General features: G+C 45.6%; 1 protein-coding gene across 1 annotated transcript; it reads left to right on the forward strand.

Moving 5' to 3' along the window:
- The first annotated feature begins 10 nt into the window (after positions 1-10).
- Positions 11-25,704, forward strand: LOC145354511 (uncharacterized). The gene is made up of 10 exons (XM_080205941.1): positions 11-88; positions 4,930-5,289; positions 8,471-8,733; positions 9,717-9,843; positions 9,933-10,045; positions 14,247-14,383; positions 14,486-14,568; positions 22,243-22,411; positions 23,346-23,410; positions 25,094-25,704. The coding sequence occupies exons 2-10, from the start codon at positions 4,938-4,940 to the stop codon at positions 25,363-25,365; spliced, it is 1,581 nt and encodes a 526-aa protein (XP_080062067.1). The 5' UTR covers positions 11-88; positions 4,930-4,937; the 3' UTR covers positions 25,366-25,704.
- The last annotated feature ends 2,290 nt before the right edge of the window (positions 25,705-27,994 follow it).

Raw genomic sequence — 27,994 nt, forward strand, 5'->3', positions numbered from 1 at the left:
TCTCCATGTTCTCCTTGTTGCTCATGATGGCGGCGCCCTGAGCTTCGCGGATGCTGCTGCTGCTCTTCGCGGAATCGCCTTGACCAGGGTGGGCAAAATGACCAAAAAAACTTTACAAATGGCAAAACTTTACAGGGAGGGAATCTTCAACAGCAGAGCAAAGCAAAACACCGATAACTGGGAGAGGGAGGGAGAAAGTCTGTGTTGTAGAGAGAATACTAACTATTTCCTATCTCTGGGAGCCATGAGGATTTTCAGCAACATTCATCCCTTTGCAATGATTTAACTTCACATCAAACTGTTCCTGCAAAATTGGTTGCAACTTTTTAGCTCTGTTGTAACCCTGCTGCTGCCTTCTCTAGTTTTGTTTATCTGTACCTCTCCCCAGACCACCTTTTTGAGCATTGACAATAATACAACATCTTGAACTACTTATTTTTCTTTTTTAAAGTTGCTGCTTTCTAATGACATTTTAGGTCTGCTTTTAAGATGACATTTTTGTGACGGACTTCAGAAAAGGGAGTGTGTATCATCGCCCCCACCCCCCCAAATACCCAACTTGAGAAACTTCTGAGGCAGAGGACGACACAGTGGTTAGCACTGCTGCCTCACAGGGCCAGGGTCCTGGGTTCGAATCCTGGCCTCAGGTCACTGTCTGTGTGGAATTTGCATGTTCTCCCCGTGGCTGTGTGGGTTTCCTCCCAAAGTCCAAAAGATGTGCAGGTTAGGTAGATTGGCCATGCTAAATTCTCCCTTACTGTGTGGGAGAATAGGAGGGTTAAATATATGTGGGCTTGTGACATAGAACACTACAGCACAAACAGGCCCTTCGGCCCACGAGTTGCGCTGATCACATCAACACCTACGATGGGACCTGGGTGGGATTGTTGTTGGTGCAGGCTCAATGAGCCATATGGCCATCTTCTGCACTGGGGGGAAAGAATTAACAAGATGTGAAAGGGGGAAATGTGGGAGATTAGGGTGGGGGGGAGGGAGTGGGATGATGGTGCTGGGAGATTAGAGACCCGGGGATGGGAATGTCAGGGGAATAATGTGCTCAGCATTGACAAGGAAGCTCAAATTAGTTACTAAAGGTTGTGCCCATGACATTATATCGCACTTAAAAACCTAAAATTACACTGTGCATCCTGGACCCTTAAACACTCCGCTCCTAAGTTTTCCACATTGCACTCCATCATACGCACATCTACCCAATTCCTCTCCTTGCATGGGCAAAGTCAGAAGCCCCTTCCCCTTTACTCAGTGGCCCCATTCACCTCCATTCATCCTCCATAGGGCTGTCTGGATCCTTCTCACTCTTGGACTTGCTTGGATCCTCTCCTCTCCATTGGGCCTGAAAGTGATGATCTGCTGGATCTGACTGGATCCTCTTTGGAGTCACGCCCAAATGCTGCCACTGAGGGTCAAGATCCTCATTCCCTTGCTGCTAGATCTCTGTTCCCCCCACCCGCCCCCGCTCAGGCAGTACAAGATGAGACACGGAGTAATTTCGTCAGTCACTGCCCTGCAAAATGTGGGACAAATGATGTGTCGGGAAGCCCATGCACAGACATTGAAAATCTGGAATGGCTTGTCATCCTAATCTCACGGTGTCGCCGATCATGTATTATGTAATAATTTTACTCTTCCACGGGATATGTGCAATGCTGGCATTTGTTGCCCAGCCTAAAGGAGTTAGAAAGTACAGGGATGAAATAAAGGTAATTAGGAAAACAAAAAGATAAGAAAACATATTGACAGGAAAAAGCAAAGAAAACCCAAAGATGTTTTATCAATGCATTAAAAGCAAGGGAATAACTAAGGAAAGGCATGGCCTATCAGCGTTGTCAGCAGTAACTATGGGTGGATTTATAAGATGTGGGCAGGATTCTCAATTAATACTTTGACTTTGTCTTCATTAAGGAGAAGGGTGATGCAGAAATTCTAGTTAGAGCAGTGAGATATATTCAATACAGTAAGCATAATGAGAGATGAACTTAAGGGAGTGGCAGCCTTGAACATGTACAATTCACCAGGGCCAGATGTATTGTTTTTCAGGCTGTTGAAGGCAGGGAGGAAATAGATATGAGTGAGGTCCCAGGGGACTGGAGATCTGCAAACATTGTACCATTATTTAAGAAGAGTGCAAGGGGCAGACCAAATAACCATAGGCTGGTCAATCTGACTTTGGTGGTGGACAAACTATTAGAATCAATTCTGAGAAACAGGATAAACTGTCACTTAGAAGGGTACAGATTGACCAAGGATAGCTGTATGACTTTGTTCGAAAAAGATCATGTCTCACTAAGTTAATAAAATTTTTTAAGGAAGTAACAAAGAGGATTGATGAGGATAGTGTATTGGATGTTGTCTACAAGGTCACACATGGCAGACTGGTCAGAGAAATGAGATCTCATGGGATGCAGGAGAAGGTGCCAGGTTGGATCCAAAATTGGTTCAGTGACAGGAAACAGGATAATGGTCAATGGATGCTTTTGTGAATGGAAAACAGATTTCAGTGGAATTCCACAGGGTTCAGTACTGGGGCCCTTGTTGTTCTTTGTACGTGATTTAGACTTAAATGTGGGAGGCAATAATTGAGAAATTTGAAGGTGACACAAAATTTGGTCATTGGCAGTGAAGAGGACAGCTGTTGACTCAAGAATGATATCAATGGTTTGGTTGAGTGGGCTGAGAAGTGGCAATGGAATTCAATCCAGACAATCCAGTGTGGGACAGCACGGTGGCACAGTGGTTAGCATTGCTGTCTCACAGCACCAGGGACCCGAGTTCAATTCCTGGCTTGAGTTACTTTGTGCAGAGTTTGCACATTCTCCCTGTATCTGTGTGGGTTTCCTCCGGGTGCTCCAGTTTCCTCCCACATTCCAAAGATGTGCAGGTTAGTATAGTTTGGCCATGCTAATTTGCCCCTCAGTGTGATGCATTTGGGGAGGCAAACAAAGCCAGGGACTACTTAATAAATGGGAATTTGAGAAGGATAGAGGATGTGAGAGGCCTTGGAGTGCATGTCCACAGGTCCCAGAAGGTGTCAGGGCGGGTAGATGAGGTGGTAACAAAATCATACGGAATGTCTTCTTGACGGTACGAGGTATAGCGTACAAAAGTAATGGTAAAACAGGCTAGGCCACATCTGGAATTGTGCGTACCGTTCTGGTCCCATATTACAGGAAGGACATAATTGCTCTGGAGAGAGTGCAGAGGTGATTTCAAAGAATGTTGAAAATTGCAGCCATGAGGAGAGATTGGAGACGCTGGGGCTGTTTACTTCAATGGAAGCCGAGAGATGACCTGACTGAGGTGCACTGGATGGTGAGGGACCTAGACAGAGGAGACAGAGCAGCCCTGTTTCCCCTAATAGAGAGGTTAATTCCCAGGTGGCACAGATTTAAGGTGATTGCTAGAAGGATTAGAGGGAACAGGAGGGAGAACTTGTTCACACAGAGGGTGCTGGATGTTTTGAATTCACTGCCTGGTTTGGTGATGGAGGCAGAAACCCACAGCCACTGCAAAGTTACCTGGATCTCCTGGAATTATCTCTCTAACAGCACTGTGGGTGAACCTACACTACATGAACTGCAGCAGTTCAAGAAGGCAGCTCACTACCACCTTCACAAGGGCAATTAGAGATGGGCAATAGATGCTGGGTCTAACCAGGGACACCATGAAAGAATTTTAAAAAAGTTATTGAGGATATTAAAGACTGAGATGGATTGATTCTTGGATTCAAAGGAAATCAAGAGATATGGGATAGAGTGGGAAAGTGGAGTTGAGATCAAAGATCTGTTGTGATCTTAACGAATGGTTGAACAAGCTCAAGGAGACAAAAAAAATGCTGGAAAATCTCAGCAGGTCTGATAGCATCTGTGAAAACAGAGCCAATGTTTTGAGTCTGGCTGACCTTTTGTCAACTCTCTGATGAAAATGCTGTCAGACCTGCTGAGATTTTTCAGCATTTTCTACTTCTGTTTCAGATTCTAGCATCTGCAATAATTTTCCTTTATCTCAAGGATACATGTGGTCTGGTCCTGCTCCAGTGTTTTGTTTTAAGTGCAAGTTGTTTTATTAGCATTTACAACAAGGCAGTAGAGTCTTTGTATGTCAGTCAATACAATAACTTCAATACAGGACTGGATAAATATCCTGTTGGCAAGGAGCTGGAGATTTACCGGGATGGGATTAGGCTGGGATAGTCAACCAAGCCATCAAGCTTCTATTGCAGAGGAATATTGTCTGCAGAGGAAAGGGTTTCTGAATAGAGAACCAGGAATGTTTATTTGACATCCTGAAGCTATATATATTCTTACTATGGACCAGGCAGTGTTTGCACAGAACATTCCCTCAGAAAATTAAATGGAAGGGAGAGTCTGTTTGGGAAGAATCCAAGTGACCTGTGTGAGGAGATTAAATGGATGAGAAGAGAGTCCTTTCCTTAGGCCTGAGTTCCTGACAGTGAATTCTAAGAAAGTGTAGATGATGGGCCGAATGGTCTCCTTCTGCACTGTAGGATTCTATGATTCAAAAAGAGAAAAAAAATGGGGCGGTGTGATAGCACAGTGGTTAGCACTGCTGCCTCTCAGCGCCAGAGACCTGGGTTCGATTCCCAGCTTGGGTTACTGTCTGTGCGGAGTTTGCACATTCTCCCAGTGTTTGCATGGGTTTCCTCCGGGTGCTCCGGTTTCGTCCTACAGTCTGAAAGATGAGCGGGTTAGGTTAATTGGCCATATTTAATTGCCCTTAGTATCAGGGGAACTAACTAGAGATAAATGCATGGGATTATGGGGATTGGGCCTGGTCAGATTGTAGTCGGTGCAGACTCAGTGGGCCGAATGGCCTCCTTCTGCACTGTAGGAATTCTATGATTCTTAGATCTGATATCTCACCTGATTGAATCAATATTGCTGCCCACAGCTGGCCAGATGGAAGTTGAAGAGTGCCCGGCGGGCGAGCTGATCATCACCAGTGAGATGGCAGAAGGTGACAGACAGCTCGAAGCTGAAAACCTCACTCTGGAACCAGCCCCGACACAAGGTGAGGAAGTTCACAGAGTTGCCACCTCGTTGGATGTACAGTCGGAGACACAGGCTCTGCCACAGCACAGCCAGGCTGCAGCGGATGGGCCGGTGATTGTGGGCAACCTAGCCTCAGAACTGGCGAGTGCCCACAGCGATTGCCTCCTTGTGCCGGATGTCCCGAATGAGGCCTCAGCTTCTGGAAGTGAACAGGTTGATGGGACTGCTGTCACCACTCAAAGACCACAGCATCCAAAAGGTAAAGGCACATTAAAGGCGCATCAGAGGATCAGTCCAGAACCCCAAGATGAATGGGACCTTTTCAAAGATCCAACACTGGCAATGATGGGTTGAATGGCCTCCTCCCATAGAATAGAATCCCTACAGTTCACGAGGCCCTTCAGCCCATTGAGTTTGCACCAACCACAATCCCACCCAGACCCTATTCCCATAACCCCACATATTTACTCTGCTGTTCCACCTGACACCAAGGGTCAATTTAGCAAAGCCAATCCACCTAACCAGCACGTCTTTGGAATGTGGGAGGAAACAGGAGCACCCGGAGGAATCCCACTCAGACATGGGGAGAACATGCAGACTCCACACAGTCATCTACGCCGGGAATTGAACCCGGATCCCTGGCGCTGTGAGGCAGCAGTGCTAACCCACTGTGCTGCCCCATCCTTTGAAGGATATTCCGGTTCTGGGCAGTGCTGCTACACCTGTTTAATTTGGGGCCATCATGTGAATATAATGCATTTTTCCCTATTTTGTTATCTCATAGAAACTCACAGCAGAGAAGGAGACCATTAGGCCCAGCATACCTGTGCTAATTCTGTGAAAGAGTTCGTCTCCACTTCCTTGCTCTTTACCCCCAGGTCTGTGAATTTCTCTTTACAAATTTTTATCTGCCTCCATCTTCCTATCAAGCAGTGCTTTCTAACCCATAACCCGCTGTGTAAAAATATAAATTCTCCTCGTCTCCCCTGATTTGGTATTTTTGCCAGTTATCTCAAACATTGATGTGGAGATGCCAGTGTTGGATTGGGGTGGGCACAGTAAGAAGTCTCACAACACCAGGTTAAAATCCAACAGGTTTATTGGGAATCACAAGCTTTCATCAGGTGAGTGGAGAAATAGGTTTCAAACATTGTCGGTTCTGATTCATGACCCTCCTGCAAATGGAAATAGTTTCTCCACATCGATCAAATCCCCTCCTCATTTTGAGCACCTCAATTAAACCTCTCCCTAACTCTCTGAGTTTTTTGGCAAGCCGTCCTAACCTATCTATTCACCCACATAACTGAAGTCCCTGGTCTAACTCCACTGGATAGAACTGTTATCCCTGAGTCCCATGGTTGTGGGTTCAAGTCCCACTCCAGACCTGTGAACACAAAATGCAGGCTGACAGCCAGGGAGGGGGTGTTGTACTGTCAGGGATGCCCTGTCTTGGATGAAAAGGAGGCCCCCTTCTGCCTCTGGGGTGATTGTGAAAGATCCCATGGCAGTATTTTGAGGAAGAGCGTGCGAGATCTGCCAGTGTCCTGGACAATATTTAAATCCACAACCAACATCGGACAAAACCAAAGATCCGGTCATAGAGGTGCATGGAAACAGGCCCTTCGGCCCAACTTGTCCATGCACCCTTTTTTTTAAAAATCCTTAAACTAATCCCAATTGCCTGCATTTGGCCCATATCCCTCTATACCCATCGTACCCATGTAACTGTCTAAATGCTTTTTAAAAGATAAAATTATACCCGCCTCAACTACTACCTCTGGCAGCTTGTTCCAGACATTCACCACCCTCTGTGCGAAATAATTGCCCCTCTGGACACTTGTATCACTCCCCTCTCACCTTAAACCAATGCCCTCTAGTTTTAGACTCCCCTACCTTTGGAAAAAGATATTGACTATCTACCTTGTCTATGCCCCTCATTATTTTATAGATCTCCGTAAGATCACCACTCAGCCTCATATGCTCCAAAGAAAAATGTCCCAGTCTATTCAGCCTCTCCTTATAACTCAATCCATCAAGTTTACTAGCATCCTAGTAAACCTTCTACGCACTCTTTCTAGTTTAATAATATTCTTTCTATAATAGGGTGACCCTATTGCACACAGTATTCCAAGTGTGGCCTTACCAATGTCTTGTACAACTTTAACAAGACGTTCCAACTCCCGTATTCAGTGTTCTGACTGATGAAACCAAGCGTGCCGAATGCCTTCGTCACCACTCTGTCCACCTGTGACTCCACTTTCAGGAGCTATAAACATGTACCACGAGATCTCTTTGTTCTGTAACTCTCCCCAACACCCTACCATTAACTGAGTAAGTCCTGTCCTGGTTCAGTCTACCAAAGTGCATTACCTCACATTTGTCTAAATCAAACTCCATCCGGCATTCGTCAGCTCACTGGCCCAATTGATCAAGATCCCATTGCAATTGGAGATAACCTTCCTCAGTATCCACTATGCCACCAACCTTGGTGTCATTGGCAAACTTACTAACCATGCCCCCTATATTCTCATGCAAATCTTTAATATAAATGACAAATAACAGTGGACCCAGCACTGAGCCCTGAGGCACACTGCTAGTCACATGCCTTCAGTTTGAAAGACAACTCTCTACAACCACACACTGGCTTCTGTGAAGAAGTCAATTTTGTATCCATTTAGATACCTCACCCTGGATCCCGTGAGATTTAACTTTGATCAGATTGCTGTTTATGGGAGCTCTCTGTGCAGCTTACTGCACATGGATTGTGTCTCCTTCATTATAGCAACAATATCCACTTCAAAAACTACTTATTTGGTGTAAAGTGCTTTGAGAGGACTGGAGGTTGTGAAAAGTCCCATGGGCCCTCTGTGAGCCTGAAGGAATGTATTCCAGGAAGGGTAAGTGAACGGTAAATCATTGACTTCCCCATGGTTTTTGATACTTTTTGAGTTTCTTCTCCCCTGTCCTGCTGAGCTGCCACTGGGATTGAAGAGGTCCATTATAATGTTTAAAGTTTATTTATTGTCACAAGTTGGCTTACATTAACACTGCAATGAAGTTACTGTGAAAATCCCCTAGTCGCCACACTCTGGCGCCTGTTTGGGACACTGAGGGGGAATTTAGCATGGCCATTGCACCTAAACATTTCTTTCGGACTGTGGGAGGAATCCGGAACACCCGCAGGAAACCCACGCAGACACGGGGAGAACTTGCAAACTCCGCACAGATAGTGACCCAAACTGGAATTGAACCTGGGTCCCTGGAGCTGTGAGGTAGCAGTGCTAACCACTGTGCCGCCTACAATGGGAGAGGCAGCAACACTCAGTGGCCATGCAAACCACCAGTAAGTGGTTTTGGATTTGGACCTGGAGGTTGTGGTTTCGCTTGGGTGGACTGTCTACATGTACTGACGGGGACGGCCTTCCACTCCTTCCTCACAGAGAACGCCGACCTCCTGGAAACGGCACAGGTGCTGAGTGAGATTGCGATGCCTCCCCTGACAGAGTGCCAGGAGGTAGAAAGCGAGGAGCTGGTCGACCCCTTGACTGAGAGGAGCGAGCGGCATGCCTTGGTCCTGTCAACGGTACCCCAGGAGAGCCTGGAGTTCCAGGTGCCCCAGGAGGTGATACTGGAGCTACCTAATGGCATCAAAATGTATGGAAAGGACCTCGCTGCCATCACCGAACTCCTACACCCAACACAGGTACCGTGGACACCGTGAGGGGGGCGGGATTGGGATGTCTAAAGGTAAAATGCTGCCAGTTCAGTAAGACCTTTCTGCTGTTAATGCACTGGGACAGCAACTTGCTCTTATACAGTGCCTTGAATGTTGAAAAACATTCCAATGGATGAGATGGAATTAGAAAAATCAATGGAATCTTTAATGGGGACAGTGTAGAGGGAGCTTTACTCTGTATCTAACCCTGTGCTGTATCTGTCCTGGGAGTGTTTGATGGGGGACAGTGTAGAGGGAGCTTTACTCTGTATCTAACCCCGTGCTGTATCTGTCCTGGGAGTGTTTGATGGGGGACAGTGTAGAGGGAGCTTTACTCTGTATCTAACCCCGTGCTGTACCTGTCCTGGGAGTGTTTGATGGCGACAGTGTAGAGGGAGCTTTACTCTGTATCTAACCCCGAGCTGTACCTGTCCTGGGAGTGTTTGATGGGGACAGTGTAGAGGGAGCTTTACTCTGTATCTAACCCTGAGCTGTACCTGTCCTGGGAGTGTTTGATGGGGACAGTGTAGAGGGAGCTTTACTCTGTATCTAACCCCCGTGCTGTACCTGTCCTGGGAGTGTTTGATGGGGACAGTGTAGAGGGAGTTTTACTCTGTATCTAACCCCGTGCTGTACCTGTCCTGGGAGTGTTTGATGGGGACAGTGTAGAGGGAGCTTTACTCTGTATCTAACCCTGTGCTGTATCTGTCCTGGGAGTGTTTAATGAGGACAGTGTAGAGGGAGCTTTACTCTGTATGTAACCCTGTGCTGTACCTGTCCTGGGAGTGTTTGATGGCGACAGTGTAGAGGGAGATTTTTGTTTGTTTCTAAGCTGTGCTCTGCTTCAATTGGGGTATGCTGGTCAAAACTCTGAAATCAGCATCCATCATCTTCCTGAATGCGTGACAAAAATGTCAAGTTCCAATTAAATGCGTTTATTTATATTGGGCATGTGACCTTTCACCTTCCAGGTGCTGCTCCAGACGGGTCCGCGGAGGTTCACCTTGGCTACGGCTGATGCTGTGATTTCAGCTGGGTCTTTGGTCTTCACCGTATCCCAGGAAACAAGCCAAGAGGAGCTGTCAGCAAAGCAAGAAGGTAAGTGTCCCAAGCCACCATCAAGATGTTAGCTGACTCAGTGCACAGCTTCCTGAACTAATCGCTCTGAAATCTGTTTCTTTGCACAGCACCAGATGTGGAAACAGATGGAAAATTATACAAGTGCTACCTCTGCAGTTTGACGTTTAATCGCCGTGGCAACTATGTCCGACATAAGAAGATCCACATGGTTAACACCGAGGTTGGTAGTTTGGGCTTTTTGAAAAATTACTGTACATCTCCACCATCGCCCAAAACTCAGACCTCCTGCTCCATAACGGCATGGTGGCACAGTGGTTAGCACTGCTGCCTCACCGCACCAGGGACCCAGGTTCAATTCCGGCCTTGGGTCACTGTCTGTGCGAAGTCTGCACGTTCTCTTCATGACTGCGTGGGTTTCCTCCAGGTGCTCCGGTTTCCTCCCGCAGTCCAAAGATGTGCGGGTTAGGTGGATTGGCCATGCTAAATTGACCCTAGTATCGGGGGGATTAGCAGGTAAATGTGTGGGGTTACAGGGATAAGGGCTGGGTGGGTTGTGGTCGGTACAGACTGGGCTGAATGGCCTCCTTCTGTAGGGATTCTACATTCCAGTAACATTATCCCCCATTCTGCAATGGCCCAGCAAGCCACTCAGTTATATTCAAGATGGTGGCTCAACACCACCACCTCAAAGGCCGTTATGAGCAATGAACACTCGGCCTCGGCAGCAACTCTCCCTGCTGGTGTGTGAACTACAGAGTGGTAACTGGGCCTCACTGACCTGCAAAGTCCCACTTATACTCTTGGATTGTGTTAAGCTGCCGATTGCAGGAAGGACAGTGATGAAGGTGTACAGTTGGTCTCAGTGGATTAGCAGGGGAGCAATCTGCCAAGATTCTGTAAAAGCTCCCAAGGCAGGATTTTGAAGAGGAGAATCACAGAAGCCACGCAGGCCCATTGACAATCCCACCCAACCCCCATCCCCATAACACCACTTACTTGTCCTGCTAATCCCCCTGAAACTAAGGGTCAATTCAGCATGGCCAATCAACTTAACCCACACACCTTTGGGTATGAAGTGCTGCATTATGTCCTGAGTCCCAAGATATTGTAAGATCTTTTTCATTTTGGGAGATAAAGAATGGTTAATTAGAACTTTCACTTTCAGTGATGAAAGAAAATTTAAGAAGGATGAAAATTCTGCAGTTCTTCTTGGTACTGGGGTGAGAATCTGACTGGCTGAGTCTTTTAATTTATTTTTTCACAGCACGTGGGCATCATTGGCTAGACCAGCATTTATTGCCCCTCCCTTGAGAAGGTGGTGGGTGAGCTGCTTTCCTGAACCACTGCAGGCCCTGTGGTGTAGGTACACCCACAGTGCTGTTAGGGAGGGAGTTCCAGGTTTTTGACCCAGCAGCAATGAAGGAATGGCGATATATTTCCAAGCTACCCATCCAAGGTGGGTGGCTCGAAGGGGAACCTCCAGGTGGTGGTGTTCCCGGGTATCTGCTGTTCTTGTCCTTCTAAGTGATGGTGGCCATGGATTTGGAAGATTCTGTCAAAGGTGCCTTGATGAGTTGCTGCAGTGCATCTTGTAGATGGATGATGTGGATGTGCCGGCGTTGGACTGGGGTAAACACAGTAAAAAGTCTGACAACACCAGGTTTTAGTCGGTTGGACTAAAACCTGGTGTTGTCAGGCTTTTTACTCTTGTAGATGGTACAGACAACTTCCATTGTGTGTTGGTGATGGATGGAATGGAGGTGAAGAGGGCTGGAGTATCAGTCAAGCGGCTGCTTTGTCCTGGATGCTGTTTGTATACCCGTGTTTTTAATGAAGTTTTAAACTCTTGAAGGGATGTTGAAGCAAATACAAGGTAGAAAAAATGATGCTGTTGCCCATCAACAGAGGTCCAGAGAGGGGAAACCCCTCCCCCCAAGACAGGGAAAAACAGAGATGTAGTTTTAGTTCAGTTGAAGAAAGTATCACGACAGACAGGACATGAAAAGGGACAGATAACAAATTCCAAACTAAAGAAGAACATTTCAAAAGCCAGGGATTGGATTAGGAAGGTCCCAAGATGATAGGCAAGTCCAGGAACAGGAATCTGGAACAGATGCTGTTCAGTGAAGTTATGAGTGAGGAGGAATAGAAGGCTCCTTCAGCTGTAGGAAGTGGCCTAAGAGCAAAATGGCCCATGAGAAGCGAGATCCAAATGGACAGTCAAGGGCTGTAACTCCTTACTATGGGCTTGCAAAGTAGTAGTATTCTGTTGGTACATCTGAGTGTGTTTGGAAATTGAAGCCTGAATGCATGTGACCATTCAGGGCAGAGGGACATCAGAAGGAGAGACTGAAACCTTGGGGGCAGAACCTTGTTGAAGATGGCTAAGTGAAGGGGTAGTCTGGGAGTACGTTCCCTGTTGACTTCTTCAAGGGTAGAGATAGGAAAACAGAGTTCCGGTGAGAACATTTGCTCACAGTGTGACAAATGTTTCAGAGGGTGTTGGTGAGAGATCCATAGCATCCGTTTAGGGTAGCACCTGTTACTTGGTTTTACAGTGTGGTGAGTCTGATCACAGGCCACCAGTTGTTTACTGGACTGTGCACTCACTGTGAACATGAGTATATAAGGTAGATCTTGTAACTTGTGTTATCCTTACAAATCTGTATATATATCTGTAAGATAAAGTTGTGGGTGAAGTGTAATATAGTTCACCTTGTTTAATAAATGTTTTATTATTTTGTTAAAAGTTTATCAGCAGACTCTGACTCTGTTCAGGAGCTGCTCTCCACATTCCCAAACTAAAAATAAAAGTTAGGATTTATCAGTTCCACTTGCCCAGTCGTAACACCGTCTGGGATTGTAAGATTTATAACCCAACTTTCATGACCTCGTGATGTTCTAAAGTGCTTTACAATCAATATATACTTGGAATACTGTGTACAGTTCTGGTCACCCTGTTATAGAAAGGATATTATTAAACTAAAAAGAGCATAGAAGAGATTTACTAGGATGCTACTGGGACTTGATGGTTTGAGTTATAAGGAGAGGCTGGATAGACTGGGACTTTTTTCTCTACAGCATAGAAGGCTGAGGGATGATCTTATTGAGGTTGATAAAATAATGAGGGGCATAGATCGGTTAGATAGTCAATAACTTTTCCCAAAGGTAGGGGAGTCTAAAACTAGAGGGCATAGGTTTAAGGTGAGAGGGGAGAGATACAAAAGGGTCCAGAAGGGCAATTTTTTCACACAGAGGATGGTGAGTGTCTGGAACAAGCTGCCAGAGGCAGTAGTAGAGGTGGGTACAATTTTGTCTTTTAAAAAGCATGTAGACAGTTACATGGGTAAGATAGGCATAGAGGGATATAGGCCAAATGCGGGCAATTGGGACTAGCTTAGGGGTTTAAAAAAAAGGGCAGCATGGACATTGGGCCAAAGAGTCTGTTTCCATGCTGTAAACCTCTAAGACTGGAAGTAGTTGTGAAGTGTGGTCGTTGTTGTAATGTTTGAAAACATGGTTAAATATCGGCCAAGACACTGGGGTAAACTCTTTTGAAAATTGTTCATGAAATCGTTTACTCCAACTGAGAGGGAGCTTCCAAAAGACAGTGCTTCTGACGGTGCAGCAGCCCCTGAGTACTGCTTGGAAATATCAGTCTGGATTTTTGTGTTCGAGTCTCTGGAGTGGGACTTAATCGCTTGACCGAATGACTCGAGAGCGAGAGTGGCCACCAACCCAGACACAGCAGACCCTGGGAAGGGTGAGTCAGTCAGTTAACGGAGTGACTGCAGGGATATTCACCAGCTGCTGAGGTTCGGTCCTTGTGGGTCTGCTGCCAGTGGGCACTCAGCAATTGTGATCCAAACATTGGGAATTGAACAGGGAAAGCAGCACTTTAATTCTGGCATTGCTAAGTATATTCTGATGGTTTTTAATGGGTCACTGGCAACGATTGGAAATTGTGGAAATACTGCTGGTGTTTTTCTTTGTTTTCTTAGTGCTAGGGATTGAAGTTATTCGGAAACTTCATTGGGTCACTGGCAACAGAGGAGTCACTGAAGCTTCTCTGCTTGTGGGCTGTTAGATACCCTGATGCAGCCATTGCTAATACTCCATGGGCAGCATGGTGACACAGTGGTTAACGCTGCAGCCTCATAGTGCCAGGGACCCGGGTTCAGTTCCCGGCTTGGGTCACTGGCTGTGCGGAGTCTGCATGTTCTCCCCCTGTCTGCGTGGGTTTCCTCCGGGTGCTCTGGTTTCCTCCCACAGTCCGAAAGACGTGTTGGTTGGATGCATTGACCCAAACAGGCGACATGGGAATTTTCACACAAATGTCATTGCAGTGTTGACGTAAGCCTACTTGTGAGACTAATGAATAAACTTAAACCTACTCCTTTCTCTCCATTCTCCTATTGCAGGAAGATACCAGGTACAAGTGCCCACACTGTGACCGCCAGTTCATCCAGCACTGTGACCTAAGGAGACACGCTCACATCCACACGGGCACACAGCCCCACAAGTGCGATGTGTGTGGGAAGGGCTTCCTCAGAGCCAGGTATGGAGACAGTTTGAAGAAACTATTCAGCTGGGAGAGTCTCTCCCTGAAATCTGTGGCAATTCACTGGTTTGAGGTTCATGTGTTATTCTGTACTTTCAGTGATCTGGTTGTTCACAAAAGATTTCATACCAAAGATCGTCCATTCCAATGCAACCACTGCCAGAAATCCTTCTTCCAGTCTGGTAAGTGCATCATAATGGTTCTCCCAAAACCCTCCCTTAGATTCCAATCTATAACTCACTCCCAGGTACCTGTTATTCTATATATAAACCATCCTGAACCCCTCGATTAGATTCCAGTCTGTAACTCACTCCCAGGTACCTGTTATTCTATATATAAACCATCCTGAACCCCTCGATTAGATTCCAGTCTGTAACTCTCTCCCAGCTATCAATTACTCTATATGTAAATCACCCCAACCCCTTGATTAGATTCCAGTTTGTAACTCACTCCCAGGTATCTGCTATTCGATATATAAACCATCCTGAACCCCTTGATTAGATTCCAGTCTGTAACTCACTCCCGAGTATCTGCAATTCGATATATAAACCATCCCAAACCCCTCGATTAGATTCCAGTCTGTAACTCACTCCCGGGTATCTGTTATTCGATATATAAACCATCCCGAACTCCTTGATTAGATTCCAGTCTGTAACTCATTCCTGGGTATCTGCTATTCGATATATAAACCACTCAACTCGTCAAGTAGATTCCAGTGTGTAACTCACTCCTGGGTATCTGCTATTCTACATGGGAGAAATTCAGCCTCTTTCTAATCCTCATTTTGTTTCTAAACACCATTTCCTGGTCCAAGTCATGTTTCACTAAGATCAACCACTCATTCAGCAACAATCCAGAGTTTTCAGAATCTCTGACCACTACTCCCTAATCGATCTCCACCTCTTTGCATTCAGAACCTTGGGGTCAGAGCCAGCATTACTAGCCCTTGACTTAGAAGGTGAAGAATTGGAGTCCTGCTTCAATGGTCCCACCTCAGATTTCCCTGTGTCATCCAGTGGGATTCTTTCATCTGAAGGGTGTGGGTGGTTTTCATCCTCGTGGTGTAGGTTGGTGCAGCATGTAAACCTCTGCTTGCTGCATCAGATGAATCCTTTCTCAAACCCCCCTGTCCACTTGTATTATGGTTGGGTTACAGCTACAGAAGGTATCTTCCAAGTGAGCAGTTAGTGAGCTCGTTTTAATTTCCAAAATTCCCTAGATTTGGGGAAAGTTCCATTAGATGGGAAAATAGCAAATATAACTCCTTTATTCATAAAGAGAGGGAGACAGAAAGCTGGAAACTACAGGTCAGTTAGCCCAACCTCTGTCAATGGAAAAATGTTGGCAGCTATGGCAATGCACTTCAAAAAATTTAAGGTAATCAGACAGAGTCAGCTTAATTTTATGAAAGGGAAATAATGTTTAACCAAATTATTAGAATTCTTTGAAGTAGTAACATGTGCTGGTAGATGTACTGTACTTGGATTTCAGAAGTCATTTGATAAGATGTCACATCAAAGGCAGAAATTTAAAGCTCAAGGTAAAGATTGGCTAGCTAACAGGAAGCAGTGTCGACATAAATAGGTCACGTTCTGTTTGGTAAGAGTGGTGTACCACAGGGATCAGTGATAGGACATCAACTTTTTGGAATAGAATGTGGCAAAATGTGAAATTGACCATTTTGGCAGGAAGAATATGAAAACGTATCTGGATGGTGGAGATGCAGAGGAATCTGGGTGTCTTAGTGCATGAATCGCAAAAAGGTTGGCATGCACGTGCAGCAAGTAATTAGGAAAGTTAATAGAATGTTATTGTTTATTGCAAGGGGAATTGATTACAAAAGTAGAGAGGTTATGCTTCAGTTATACAGGGTATTGGTGAGATCACACCTGAAGTACTGTGTACAGTATTGATTTCTTTATTGGAAGTGCAGCTGTATAGGGCATTGGTGAGGCCGCAGCTGGAGTACTGTGTGCAGTTTTGGGCGCCGCACCTGCGCAAGGATATTTTGGCCCTGGAGGGAGTGCAGAGGAGGTTTACTAGGCTGATACCGGAGTTGAGGGGATTGAGCTATGAGGAGAGGCTGAATAAACTAGGCTTGTACTCGTTAGAGTTTAGAAGAATGAGGGGAGATCTCATTGAGACGTATAAGATAATGAATGGGATGGATAGGATAGAGGTGGAGAGACTCTTCCCGCTCAAAAAAGACAGTAGGACTAGGGGGCACAGCCTCAAGATAAAGGGGAGGCGGTTTAGAACGGAGTTGAGGAGGAACTTCTTCACTCAAAGGGTGGTGAATCTCTGGAATTCTCTGCCCGTTGAAGTGGTGGAGGCTGCCTCGCTAAATATTTTTAAGAAGCGGGTTGATGGGTTCTTGATAAGAGAGGGGATTAAGGGTTATGGGGAGAGGGCGGGAAAGTGGAACTGAGCCACGACAGATCAGCCATGATCTTATTGAATGGCGGGGCAGGCTCGAAGGGCTAGATGGCCTACTCCTGCTCCTATTTCTTATGTTCTTATGTAAGAGGTGATTTGATTGAAACACATAAGAACCTGAGAGAACTTGATAGGATGGATGTAGAGAGGATATTTCCTGTAGAACTGGAGGGTTGTTTTTGAAAAATGAGGGGTTGTCCATTTTAGACAGAGAGGGAGGGATTTTTTTTTCTCTGAAGGTTGTGAGTCTTTTAAATTCTCTTCCTTGAGAGGCAGAGGAAGCAGAGTCTTTGAATGTTTTTAAGGCAGTGGTAAACAGATTCTTGCTAATCAAGGCAATGAAAGGTTATGAAGGGTAGGTGAAAATGTAGAATTGAGGTTACTGTCAGTTCAGTCATGATCTTACTGCAGGCTCCAGGGGCCACATTCGTATAATTTGTATGTTCACATCACTGCCTGTCCATCTGTTTATCAGAATGTGAATTCTTCAATACCTCACCCTGTTCTCTATGGGCAGAGCATGAAGATAAGGAAATAACAGGAGCTCAGGACTTAGAGGTTTAGCAACAAAGGCTGCTCTGTCCCCTCACAATACAGATGGTATATTAGGGTGGCCCAGAGCAGAATATAGTTATTTAAGTGTAAAGAATGCCTGTAATTTTAAAGAGCCATGTGCCTTTCTTCAGCCTTGACTTTAAACAATGTGTCACATGCGGGTGTTGTAAACATCAGCGTGACATTAAATAAAATGTTCCAACAGAGCTCCTGATCCTTACTGGAAGTTGCAGGCATGAGAATTGGTTACATGAGGGTCAGTCAGGATTCTGTGTGATTGTGATTCACCCTCCCCTCCCCCCACCCCCCAAGGCTTGAATGGCCTATTAATGATTGGCGGCTCTGAATGGTTCATTTAGTACCTACCATGTGAGGGTTTTGAAATCCTGACACTGGAGTACAGCAATTGGAACAAGATGTTCCAATGCAGCTGTAACACTGGCACCTATTCCGGCAACATGAAACATTGTCTAGGTATGTCCTGTACACAAGAAACAGGACAGAGCTAACCTGGCCAAATGCCGCCCCATTAGTCTACTCTCAATCAACAGCAAAGTGATGGAAGGGGTCATCAACAGCACTGAGCAGAAACCAAGAGAAAAAATGCTGGAAAATCTCAGCAAGTCTGGCATCTTCTATAAGGAGAGAAAAGAGCTGACGTTTTGAGTCCACATGACCCTTTGTCAAAGCTTTGTCAATGCTTCCAGACCTGCTGAGATTTTCCAGTGTTTTCTCTTTTGGTTTCAGATTCCAGCATCCGCAGTAAGGACTGTAGCCCTGTCAAGCAGCACTTACTCAGCAATACTCTCAGTTTGGGTTCTGCCAGGGCCTCTTAGCTCTTGATCTCTTTACAGCCTTTGTTCAGACATAGATGGGGCAGCATGGTGACACAGTAGTTAGCACTGCTGCCTCTCAGGGCCATGGATCAGGTTTGATTCCCGGATTCAGGTCACTGTCTGTGTCAAGTTTGCACGTTCTGCGTGCGTTTTCTCTGGGTACTCTGATTTCCTCCCACAGTCCAAAGATGTGCATTAGTGGGGTAAATATGTGGCGTTATGGCTCTAAGGTTTGGGTGAGATGCTCTGTCAGAGAGTCGGTGCAGACTTGATTGGCTGAATGGCCTCCTTCTGCATTGTAAGGGTTCTGTGAAAAGAGCTAAACTCCGGAGGTGGTGTGAGAGAGACTGCATAGAGGCAACATTCAAACAAGGAACAGGGTTGGCCATTTGGTTCCCTGATAACTTATCACCGCTACTTACCAAGAATCTAACTACCTCTGCCTTCAAAATATTCAAAGCATTTGGCAAGGTATGAGCCAGAGCAAAACTGGAGCCAATCAGATGGAAAACTCTCTGCTAGTTTTCTATAAAATAGGAACAGGAATAGGCCATTCAGCCCTTTGAACCTGCTCCACAATTCATGATGATTATAGCTGATCATCCAACTCAATAGCCTGATCTCCCACCACCCCACCCCTCCGCCAGTAACTCCTTCTTCAAAACATACAATGTTTTGGCCTTAACTGATTTCTGTGGTAACAAATTCCATAGGCTTACTACCCTTTGGGTGAAGAAATTTCTCTTCATTCAGTCCTAAAGGTTTATCTCTTATCCTTTGACAATGACCCTAGTTCTGGGCTCCCCTGTTGTCAGGAACATCCTTCCTGCATAACCCTGTCTAGTCCTGTTAAAATTTTAAAGATCTCTATGAGAACCTCCCCGTCATTCGTCTGAACTCCAGTGAATTTAATCCTAACTGACTGATCTATCCTCGTGCCTCAATCCCGCCATCCCAGGAATCAGTATGGTTGGAGTCATACCCAGTACAAAGGAAAATGGTTGGGCTTGCTGGAGGTCAATATCTCAGTTTCAGGGTATCACTGCAGGAGCTCCTTAGGGTAGTGTCCTAGGCTCAACCATCTTCAGCTGCTGCATCAATGACCTTCCTTCCTTCAAATGGTCAGAAGTGGGAATGTTTGCTAATGATTACACAAAGTTCAGCACCATTCGTGACTCCTCAGGTACTGAAGCAGTCCATGTTCAAATGTACTAAGACCTGGACAATATCCAGGCTTGAGATGACAAGTGGCAACATTTGTGCCACATAAGCGCCAGGCAGTGACCATCTCGAGCAACAGAGAATCTAACCATTACCACTTGACATTCAATGGCATTACCATCGCTGGCATTACCACTCTTAACATCCTGGGGGTTACCATTGATCAGAAGCTGGACTAGACTAGTTACATAATTACAATGGCTACAAGAGCAGGTCAGAGGTTAAAAATCCTGTGGCAAGTAACTCACCTGATTCCCTAAAACCTGTCCACCATCTACAAGGCACAAGTCAGGAGTGTGATGGAATACTCCCCATTTGACTGAATGAGTGCAGCTCCACCAACACTGAAGAAGCTTGTTACCATCCAGGTAAAAGCAGTGATACCCCCTCCACCACCGATGCACAGTGGTAACAATGTGTGCCATCTACGAGATGCACTGCAAGAACTAAGGCTTCCTAGACAGCAACTTCCTGACCCATGGCTGCTACCACCTAGAAGAAAGCATCACTCCTGCCTGGAACTTTCCCTCTTGGCCACCACACTAACGTGGAAATATATCACCGTTCCTTCACCTTTGGTTGGTCAAAATCTGGGAACTCTCTCCTGAACTGCACTGTAGATGTACCTACACCACACGGACTGCAGTTGTTCAAGAATGAAGCTCACCACCACTTTCTCAAGGACAATTAGAGATGAGTAATAAACTCCGGCCTAGCCAGTGATGCTTGCATTCCATAAATGAGTAAAAAAAAACCCACAAGACTGATCTACATTTCCTTCAACTGGTGCAAGGCCAGGGTGAGTCTCTATGCATGAGAAACTGGTGAGGAGATTCATGTTGCATGCTGGCAACTGGCTTTTAAAGGGGAAGGGGTGTGGAGATGGGAGAGTGCAGGGGGTGGGTGAATGCAGGGTGTGGGGATGGAAGAGTGCAAGGTGGAGGACGGGGATTTGGAATAAGGAGTCTTTCCAGTACCCTGGTCAATAGCATCACACCACTGATAAAGATTACCTTGTTTATTCACCTCACTGGCTACGTGTGACAACTTGCTGTGCAGAAAAAGTGTTGCTACACAAGGACAACAGCTAAATATTGAAATAATTCTGTGAATATGAACCATTTTCACTTTCTTTTCCACAAGATGGGGCTTTCATTTTTATTAGCACTTTTCATGGAAAGAGGAAGCCCAAAATATTTCACAGCCAATAAGGTACTTGTCATCCTGTGAGCAATACGGCAGCTAATTTACCCACAGCAAGCTCCCACAAACAGCACTGTGATAATGATCAGGTAATATATTTCAATGATACTGGCTGGAGGATTAACACTAGCCAGGGCACAATAAGATGCTTTATAAATTCAAGTTTGGTGCATTCTTTCTTTCATAAAGATGGTTTATTGTCAACTTCATGATGGTGGTTGGTGGAGAGGGGGTGATTTTGCAATCTTTATTGAGACAGGGCTAGGAATTGAAAAACTAAAATGAGAAGCGATGTCCTGTGATTTCTCAGTCCTTTTGCCAAGGCAGTGCATCTGGTTGGCAGGCACGGCTCTGAAAAATTAGAATCTTACAGCCTACCACCTTTTGGCCCATCATACTTTGGCCAGCTCTTTGAAAGAATATCCACTTTGGTCTCACTCACCAGGTTGTTCGTCCACTATAACCTTGTAAATTAGTCCTGTAAACAAGTACAATTGTCTTCTGAAAGTCCAGATGGAATCTGATTCTGCCACCCTTTCAGACTGCATTCCAGCTGTTTACAACCATCTGTGAGGAACAAAAGACTTTTCTCTTAAGGGTTACAATTCTCCTTGTGCGGGTAATTTCTGTTTTATGTGACCGTGTCCTGTGGGACTGGTGAATATGTGATTCTGGTTGAGGGGCCAGCTAGAAAGTGAACAGTGTGGCAAGTGCTGGAAAGTTAAGGATCTGCATTATGAGATATACTCTATCTCAGAGACTGGCAGTGACCCCTCACCATTCTGCACATTCTTTCCTGTGCACCTGGACTATGTGCTAATCTGACAGTGGTTATGAATCCAGTGAAATCTTCATGCAATATCAACAATGTTTCAGCTGCACTCATGAGCTTACATCCCTGTTTCCTTGCCCTCCTTCCCTCTCTGCCTCTGACTTCCTCCTCTTCTCAGAGGCAGTGTCTTTTCCATGCACTCTGCATTGGTACTGTGCAGAGAACAGTGACCACATATTGCCAGGATAGTGCCAACTGCATTCTGCTGTGATAGTGCCACTGGTACTAATTATACTATTATAGGGTACAGTGGAAGGGTTACTGGGCTCACTTGGCTGAGGACTGGCTGGCCTTTCCTGGCGTACAGAAACACTTCTGGCTGTGGTGAGTTGGCTCGGGGCTATACGGTTGGCATTAGTTCCCTTGGGTAAAGGAAAAGGATCTGAATCAATCATGATGCTATCTCTGCATTACAAATTCCTGGCCATCGAAGGAAAGTGTGTGGGGACACGTGCGTGTATTTACGTACGTACAGTTGTGTGTGCATACAGTTGTGTTACACCATGAGTATTTGTGTGCATCTGTGAGACAGTGAGTACATCAGGCAAGCCCATTCTATTCTCATCCAAACAGCCCCGCAACATGTTCCACCTGGCTCACACATGAAGAACAGCCATTCGGGTAAGGTGTATCAGGCAGTCACCATATTTCTAGGATAGCACTCCATTGGTTGCAGTTTGGGATGTGGGGTGGGGGTGGGGGGGAAACAGAGTGACAGGAAGTTAAATGAGCAGAAGGTGTAGGATTTTCCCAAGCTGTGTTATATTCTACAGGGGACCTGCGCCGTCATGTGAGAAATGTCCACATGACCAATGCCCGGATGCTGAGCTGTGGTCACTGCAGGAAGAAATACACCAAGGAGGCAACACTCCTGCATCACATCCAGACTGTACATCAGGACGTGCTGCTACAGACCCTGCAGGAACAGGAGCAACATAGCAGGTATATCATAGAACGACAGTGAAACCCCTCCATTCCAGTCTACTTCATATCCAGTTCACTCAGGATTGAGTCCATCATCACTTTGCAAAATGTAAAATAGTGAATTCGATCTACAGCGTGTTAATGTATTAGGAATGGAATGCTTTTTTGACACAATGCATCAAATATTGTGCCAGTGGGTGCAACAGGAAGACGTAAAACCCGTTCTACATCAGCCTCATCAATATGCCTCAAAATCAGCACAAGAGTGCTGCTCCCTGTTGCAATGACACTGCATTTTCCCACATTGGCTATCTCGTAATCTCTTCAAAAACTTTCTAGTTTAATTGTAGTGCTGACTAGGACCCGCTCTTGCTAGGAAACTGCAAATTCATTTCACACAGGACCCTTACAACCAGCAGGGCAATAAATTCATGTCCGACTGGCCTGGGGTTTAAACTCAGCTCCCAGACACAAACTAGGTCTAGGTCTGGCCCCTGGGCATTTGCTGCACATTATTTTTCATGGACATCTATTGGTGCAACTAATTTACATACAGCAAGCTCCTATAAACTAAACCTGTGATAATGATCAGATAACCTGTGTTCAGAGATGTTGAGGGAATAACATAGCCGTTCCTCAAAATTATGCCGTGGGATATTTTATGGCCATGCAAGGCCTTATTTTACCATCCCAGCCGAAAGGTGGCACCTCCAGTGCAGCACTCCCGCGATACTGCATTCGGAGCTTCAGCTTGGATTTTGTGTTCAAGTCTCTGGAATGGGATTTGAACCTATGACCTTCTGAATCTAAAACTACCACCCACTGAACCAGGACTCACATTCTGTGAAGTAGAAAAGGGAAAAGTTGTTTTTATTTGGACCAATGTTTATGTTAACCATGTGTGAAGAGTTTCCAACTGATATGATTTGTGTGTCTTTTTCTTTCTCCGCAGTGAGGTTGGAAGCTCCCTACACACTTATGGGTCAGAGGACATGGAGGCAGGGGCTCTAAGTTCAGGTACAGAAAATGATTATGGGGTGTTGCTGACCTGGCTGGGTGGATGAATGGGGTGCAGGTTGCATAATCTCAGATAGAGGTGCTAAACATAACCTGACAGGGTTCAACCTTGGGCAGCACAGTAGCAGTTGTTAGCATCGCTGCTTTACAGCTCCAGGGACCTGGGTTTGATTCCCGGCTTGGGTCACAGTCTGGCGTTTGCACGTTCCCCTCGTGTCTGCATGGGTTTCCTCCCACAGTCCAAACATGTGCAGGTTAGGTTGATCGGCTATGCTAAAATTGCCCCCTTAGCGTTCTGAGATGTATAGGTTAGAGGGATTAACGGGTAAATATGTAGGGATATGAGGGTAGGGCCTGGGTGGGATTGTGATGGTGCAGACTCGATGGGCCAAATGGCCCCTTTCTGCACTGTCGGGTTCTATGATTCTTTCTGTGAATTATTGCATTCTATGCAATAAAGCTGTTACCAATCAATCACTTTCTTTTCCCTCCCTGCTTCTGAATATGCCGAATTGCTGTAAGAATGCTGACGTATTTTCCACTCCTTTGACCCAGAGGAGTCCAAAAGACTGTCCCAGTTTGCATTGCTAAGTCTTAATGTACTGTAGCTTCTGATCCTTGATCAAGCGGCCAGCCAGGTTGCTGAGTGCTTGTATAGTTTGTTCAGCGCAATTACAGTGCTGCCAATTCCTGGCTCAGCTCAAAGAATTAAGCTCTGTGCCCCTTCCCACTTTGGATGGAATAAAAGTTTTTAAAGTTTATTTATTAGCGTCACAAGTCATAAGAAAAGTCAGCGTATATTAACACTGCAGTGAAGTTATTGTGAAAATCCCCTAGTCACCACACTCTGGCACCTGTTCGGGTACACTGAGGGAGAATTTAGCACAGCTAATGCACCTAAACTGCACATCTTTTGGACAGTGGGAGGAAACCCATGCAGACACAGGGAGAATGTGTTGACCCCACACAGTGACCCAAGCCAGGAATCAAACCTGGGTCCCTGGCACGCTGAGGCAGCAGTGCTCACCACTGTGCCACCCTAGAATGTCTCAAAGTTTTTTACAGCCAAAGGAAATGTTTTAAGTTGTTCACAGGCGATGGGCATTTGTTGCTGTTGAGAAGGTGATAGTGAGTCACTGCTGAGGTCCATGTGGTGTAGGTACACTCAATGCTGTTAGGGTGGGGTGGGCAAGTAAGAAGTCTCACAACACTAAAGTCCAACAGGTTAATGGAGGGAGTTCCAGGATTGTGACCAAGCAATTGAATCCTTCAGTCAGAAGGTGTGTTAGAGCTTCATTCATCAGTGTAAGTATTCCATCACATTCCTGACCTGTTCTTGGTGAAAAGTCTGACAACACCAGGTTTTAGTCCATAGTATATTATCAAATAAATAGGTTGGACTAAAACCTGGTGTTGTCAGACTTTTTACTGTGTTTACACCAGTCCAACGCCGGCATACCCACATCTGTTCTTGGTGGACAGACTTACAGGAGTCAGGAGGGGAGTTACCACAGAATTCTCAGTTTTAGACTTGCTCACTTGAAGTTGCTCCAAAGTGATAGTAATGGTGTAGATTGGCAGCAGACCACTGGAGAGAGAAATCAGCTTATCTTCAGTTCGAGAGTTCGATGGTTGTACAAGCTGTTGTAACATCTAATGCTGTTTAACACCTCTTGTCCACAGCATTACCAGTTGAGGCAGAAAGGAGTGAAGAAATTGCATTGGCAGAAGTAACCGCCATCGAGTGTGGTACTGAGACACATCCTTCCCTCCCAGGGCAGCTCCTGGAAGCCACAGTCACAGAGAGCACAAAGGAACAAAGTCGGACTTTCCTTGGCTGCAGTGGGACAGTGCCCAGTTTTGTGCTGATCGACATGGAACTCTCAGGAACCACCGAGGAAGGAGCATACCCCCAAAGCAGAGGGAGTGAAGTGAATTATTCAGCAGTGAAATGACCATCCAGCTGGACATCGTGTAATTGGCCAATTTTGGTGCCATACAGTGTGTCTGCTTTGCACTCATGAGCAAACATCACAAAACGTCTTTCAACATCAATCCAAAAATAATTTGATGTTCAAGCCTGCAGCCACTGCAAAGGATGTGACAAAGCAAAGCAAAGTGAAGCCTGAAATCAGTACAGTAACTCTGCCATGAGGCGTGAAAGAGGTGCCTGCATTGCTTCTTTGGAAGATTCAACTACATCTAACCAACGCAACTTCTGTCATGGAGCTCTTCCTGACATTTACTTTAGATTTAAACTTTGATTCTATTACCCTCACTTTGAATTAGCTCGTCTGGTCAGATCGCTCTTTTACAGGTTAATAGACAAGAGGTTTTCTGAACTAATTCAGTCTTTTCCTGCCCTCCCCCCGCCGCCCCCCCCCCCCCCCCCCCCCCCGGACATATTTATTTAAAAAACTTGCAGTGTGACCTCAGGGCGTCCCTTCACAATCGATTTCACGTGTTTGCTGTTGTTACGGACCCAGTAAACTCTCACAAACAGGAATTAGACAATGAGGAGATAATAAAAGTAACATATTGTGGCTTATGCAGATCCAAAAGGCTGGAAAAAAAACTCAATAATCCATTGTGAAGAAATGAGATGTTTTGAATCCAATACGACTCTTCTTTGGAAGCTCTCACTGTAGAAGTTACCAGACCTGCTGAGGTGTTCCAGACATTTTTATAAATGACCAGAAGGTGGTGATTGTGGGATAAATAATGGCTAGAACAGAGGGGTGAACTCCCCTGCTCCTCTCTGAAATGATACCAAGGTATCTACTGGATCTGCTGTCTTAGCAAAAAGACAGCACCTCAGACAGTATTGCATTTGAGTACTGCAAGCTTGCATTGTATGCTGAACCCTCAGGTAGCACAGCTGTCTCACAGCACCAGGGACTTAATTTTGATTCCAGCCTTGGGTGACCATCTATGTGTAGTTTGCATGTTCTCCCAGTGTCTGTGTGCATTTCCCCTGGGGTGCTCCAGTTTCCTCCCACAGTCCAAAGGTGTGTAGGTCAGGTGGATTGGCTATGCTAAATTGCCCCTTAGTGTCCCAAGATGTGTAGGTAGAGGAATTGTTTGGGTAAGTATGTGGGACAACGGAAATAGGTAAAATGCAGCATTAGAGCATTGGGTGCAGACTCAAAGGGTTGAATGGCCTCCTCCTACATTGTAGAGATTGTATGAGTGTAAACTGAACATTTAGCCTTTACCACTGGAGGAGTAAATGAGGCAGCATATCAAAGTAATGTCATTCTTTATATGAAATGGCATCTCTTCAACATCACATCAGCTCTCAAGGTGACACATGGTAGTGTTAGACTAACAGCAAGTTAACGCTCAATAATCCATTACCTAGGGCACACAACTGATGGAAGGAATCCCTCTTCCAACAATAGCAGGAGCTTTTACACATATTCAAGCAGGCAGATGAGATCTTGTGCTAACATCATAGGAAAAAGATGACTTGTGTAACATTGAAGAAAGAAACTTCAGTGTTGACAAGATTATGTGCACAGGTCCCAAATTAAACCTGTGAAGACATGGACTGCTACCAAGCTAATTGTTCAAGAAGGGGTGGCACAGTGGTTAGCACTGCTGCCTCACAGCAGCAGGGACCTGGGTTCAATTCCTGGCTTGGGTCACTGTCTGTATGGAGTCTGCACATTCTCCTCGTGTCTGTCAGAGTTTCCTCCGACACTCCAAAGATATGCAGGTTAAATTGCCTGGCCATGTTAATTGCACATAATGTCCTGGGATGTCTAAGTCAGAGGGATTAGGAGGATAAATGTGGGGGATGGGGATGGTACCTGGGGTGGAATTGTCGTCAGTGCAGACTTGGGCCAAGGGGCCTCCTTCTGCACTGTAGAGGTTTCTATGAAGTGGTGACTGCCATTTTACGTCCACTGCAGGAATGCTGAATCCCTGTAGCATTCCTACTAAGACCACTAAAGCAGCAGATTTACCCATGAGGGCCATTTGCAGCATTTTGACAACAGAAGATTTGTAATAAAAAATTCTGTCACCGACCCCTTCATATTTGAATCTGGATCATAAATGTCAACTACATTTCCCCTCACTGGGAAATACAGTAGGCTGATTGATCACACCCTCATGCCTCTGTCCCAGCAGCCACACCTGTATTACCTACTTCAATGCGGCTGTCAAACATTATGTTTGAGAGGAGGCCTGAAGTTATGAGAATTTTCTTGGTTTCTTCCAAATGTTTCCATTTTAAACAATAAGCATCAGGGCATATAAACAAGTGAGGTCACTGCCTCGCCTGCCTTTAAAGTTATGGGTTATGTCATCCAGTTCCTCCTGTGATCAGTAGCACAGTCCTGATTTATTTTGTAATCAGTATTAGATTCACTTTTTCCTCCCTAGGATGTGATTCCCTTGAAGGTGTCACTAATGTTAACTGTTAGCAAGTGCATGCATTTCTTTCTGCAGTAGATAATGGTCCCTTTACCCTTCTTCAAATGACTTACTGGGGCCAGACATGTAATGCAGGCTGAAGATGCTGGCTCAGTCATGCTGTCAGCTGGCTTACACACACTGGCCAGCAGAAGTCACTGTACA

The sequence above is a fragment of the Carcharhinus amblyrhynchos genome, chromosome 17 (assembly GCF_965287045.1).
Source record: "Carcharhinus amblyrhynchos chromosome 17, sCarAmb.v2.hapA, whole genome shotgun sequence".
In the NCBI taxonomy this organism is placed as follows: domain Eukaryota; kingdom Metazoa; phylum Chordata; class Chondrichthyes; order Carcharhiniformes; family Carcharhinidae; genus Carcharhinus; species Carcharhinus amblyrhynchos.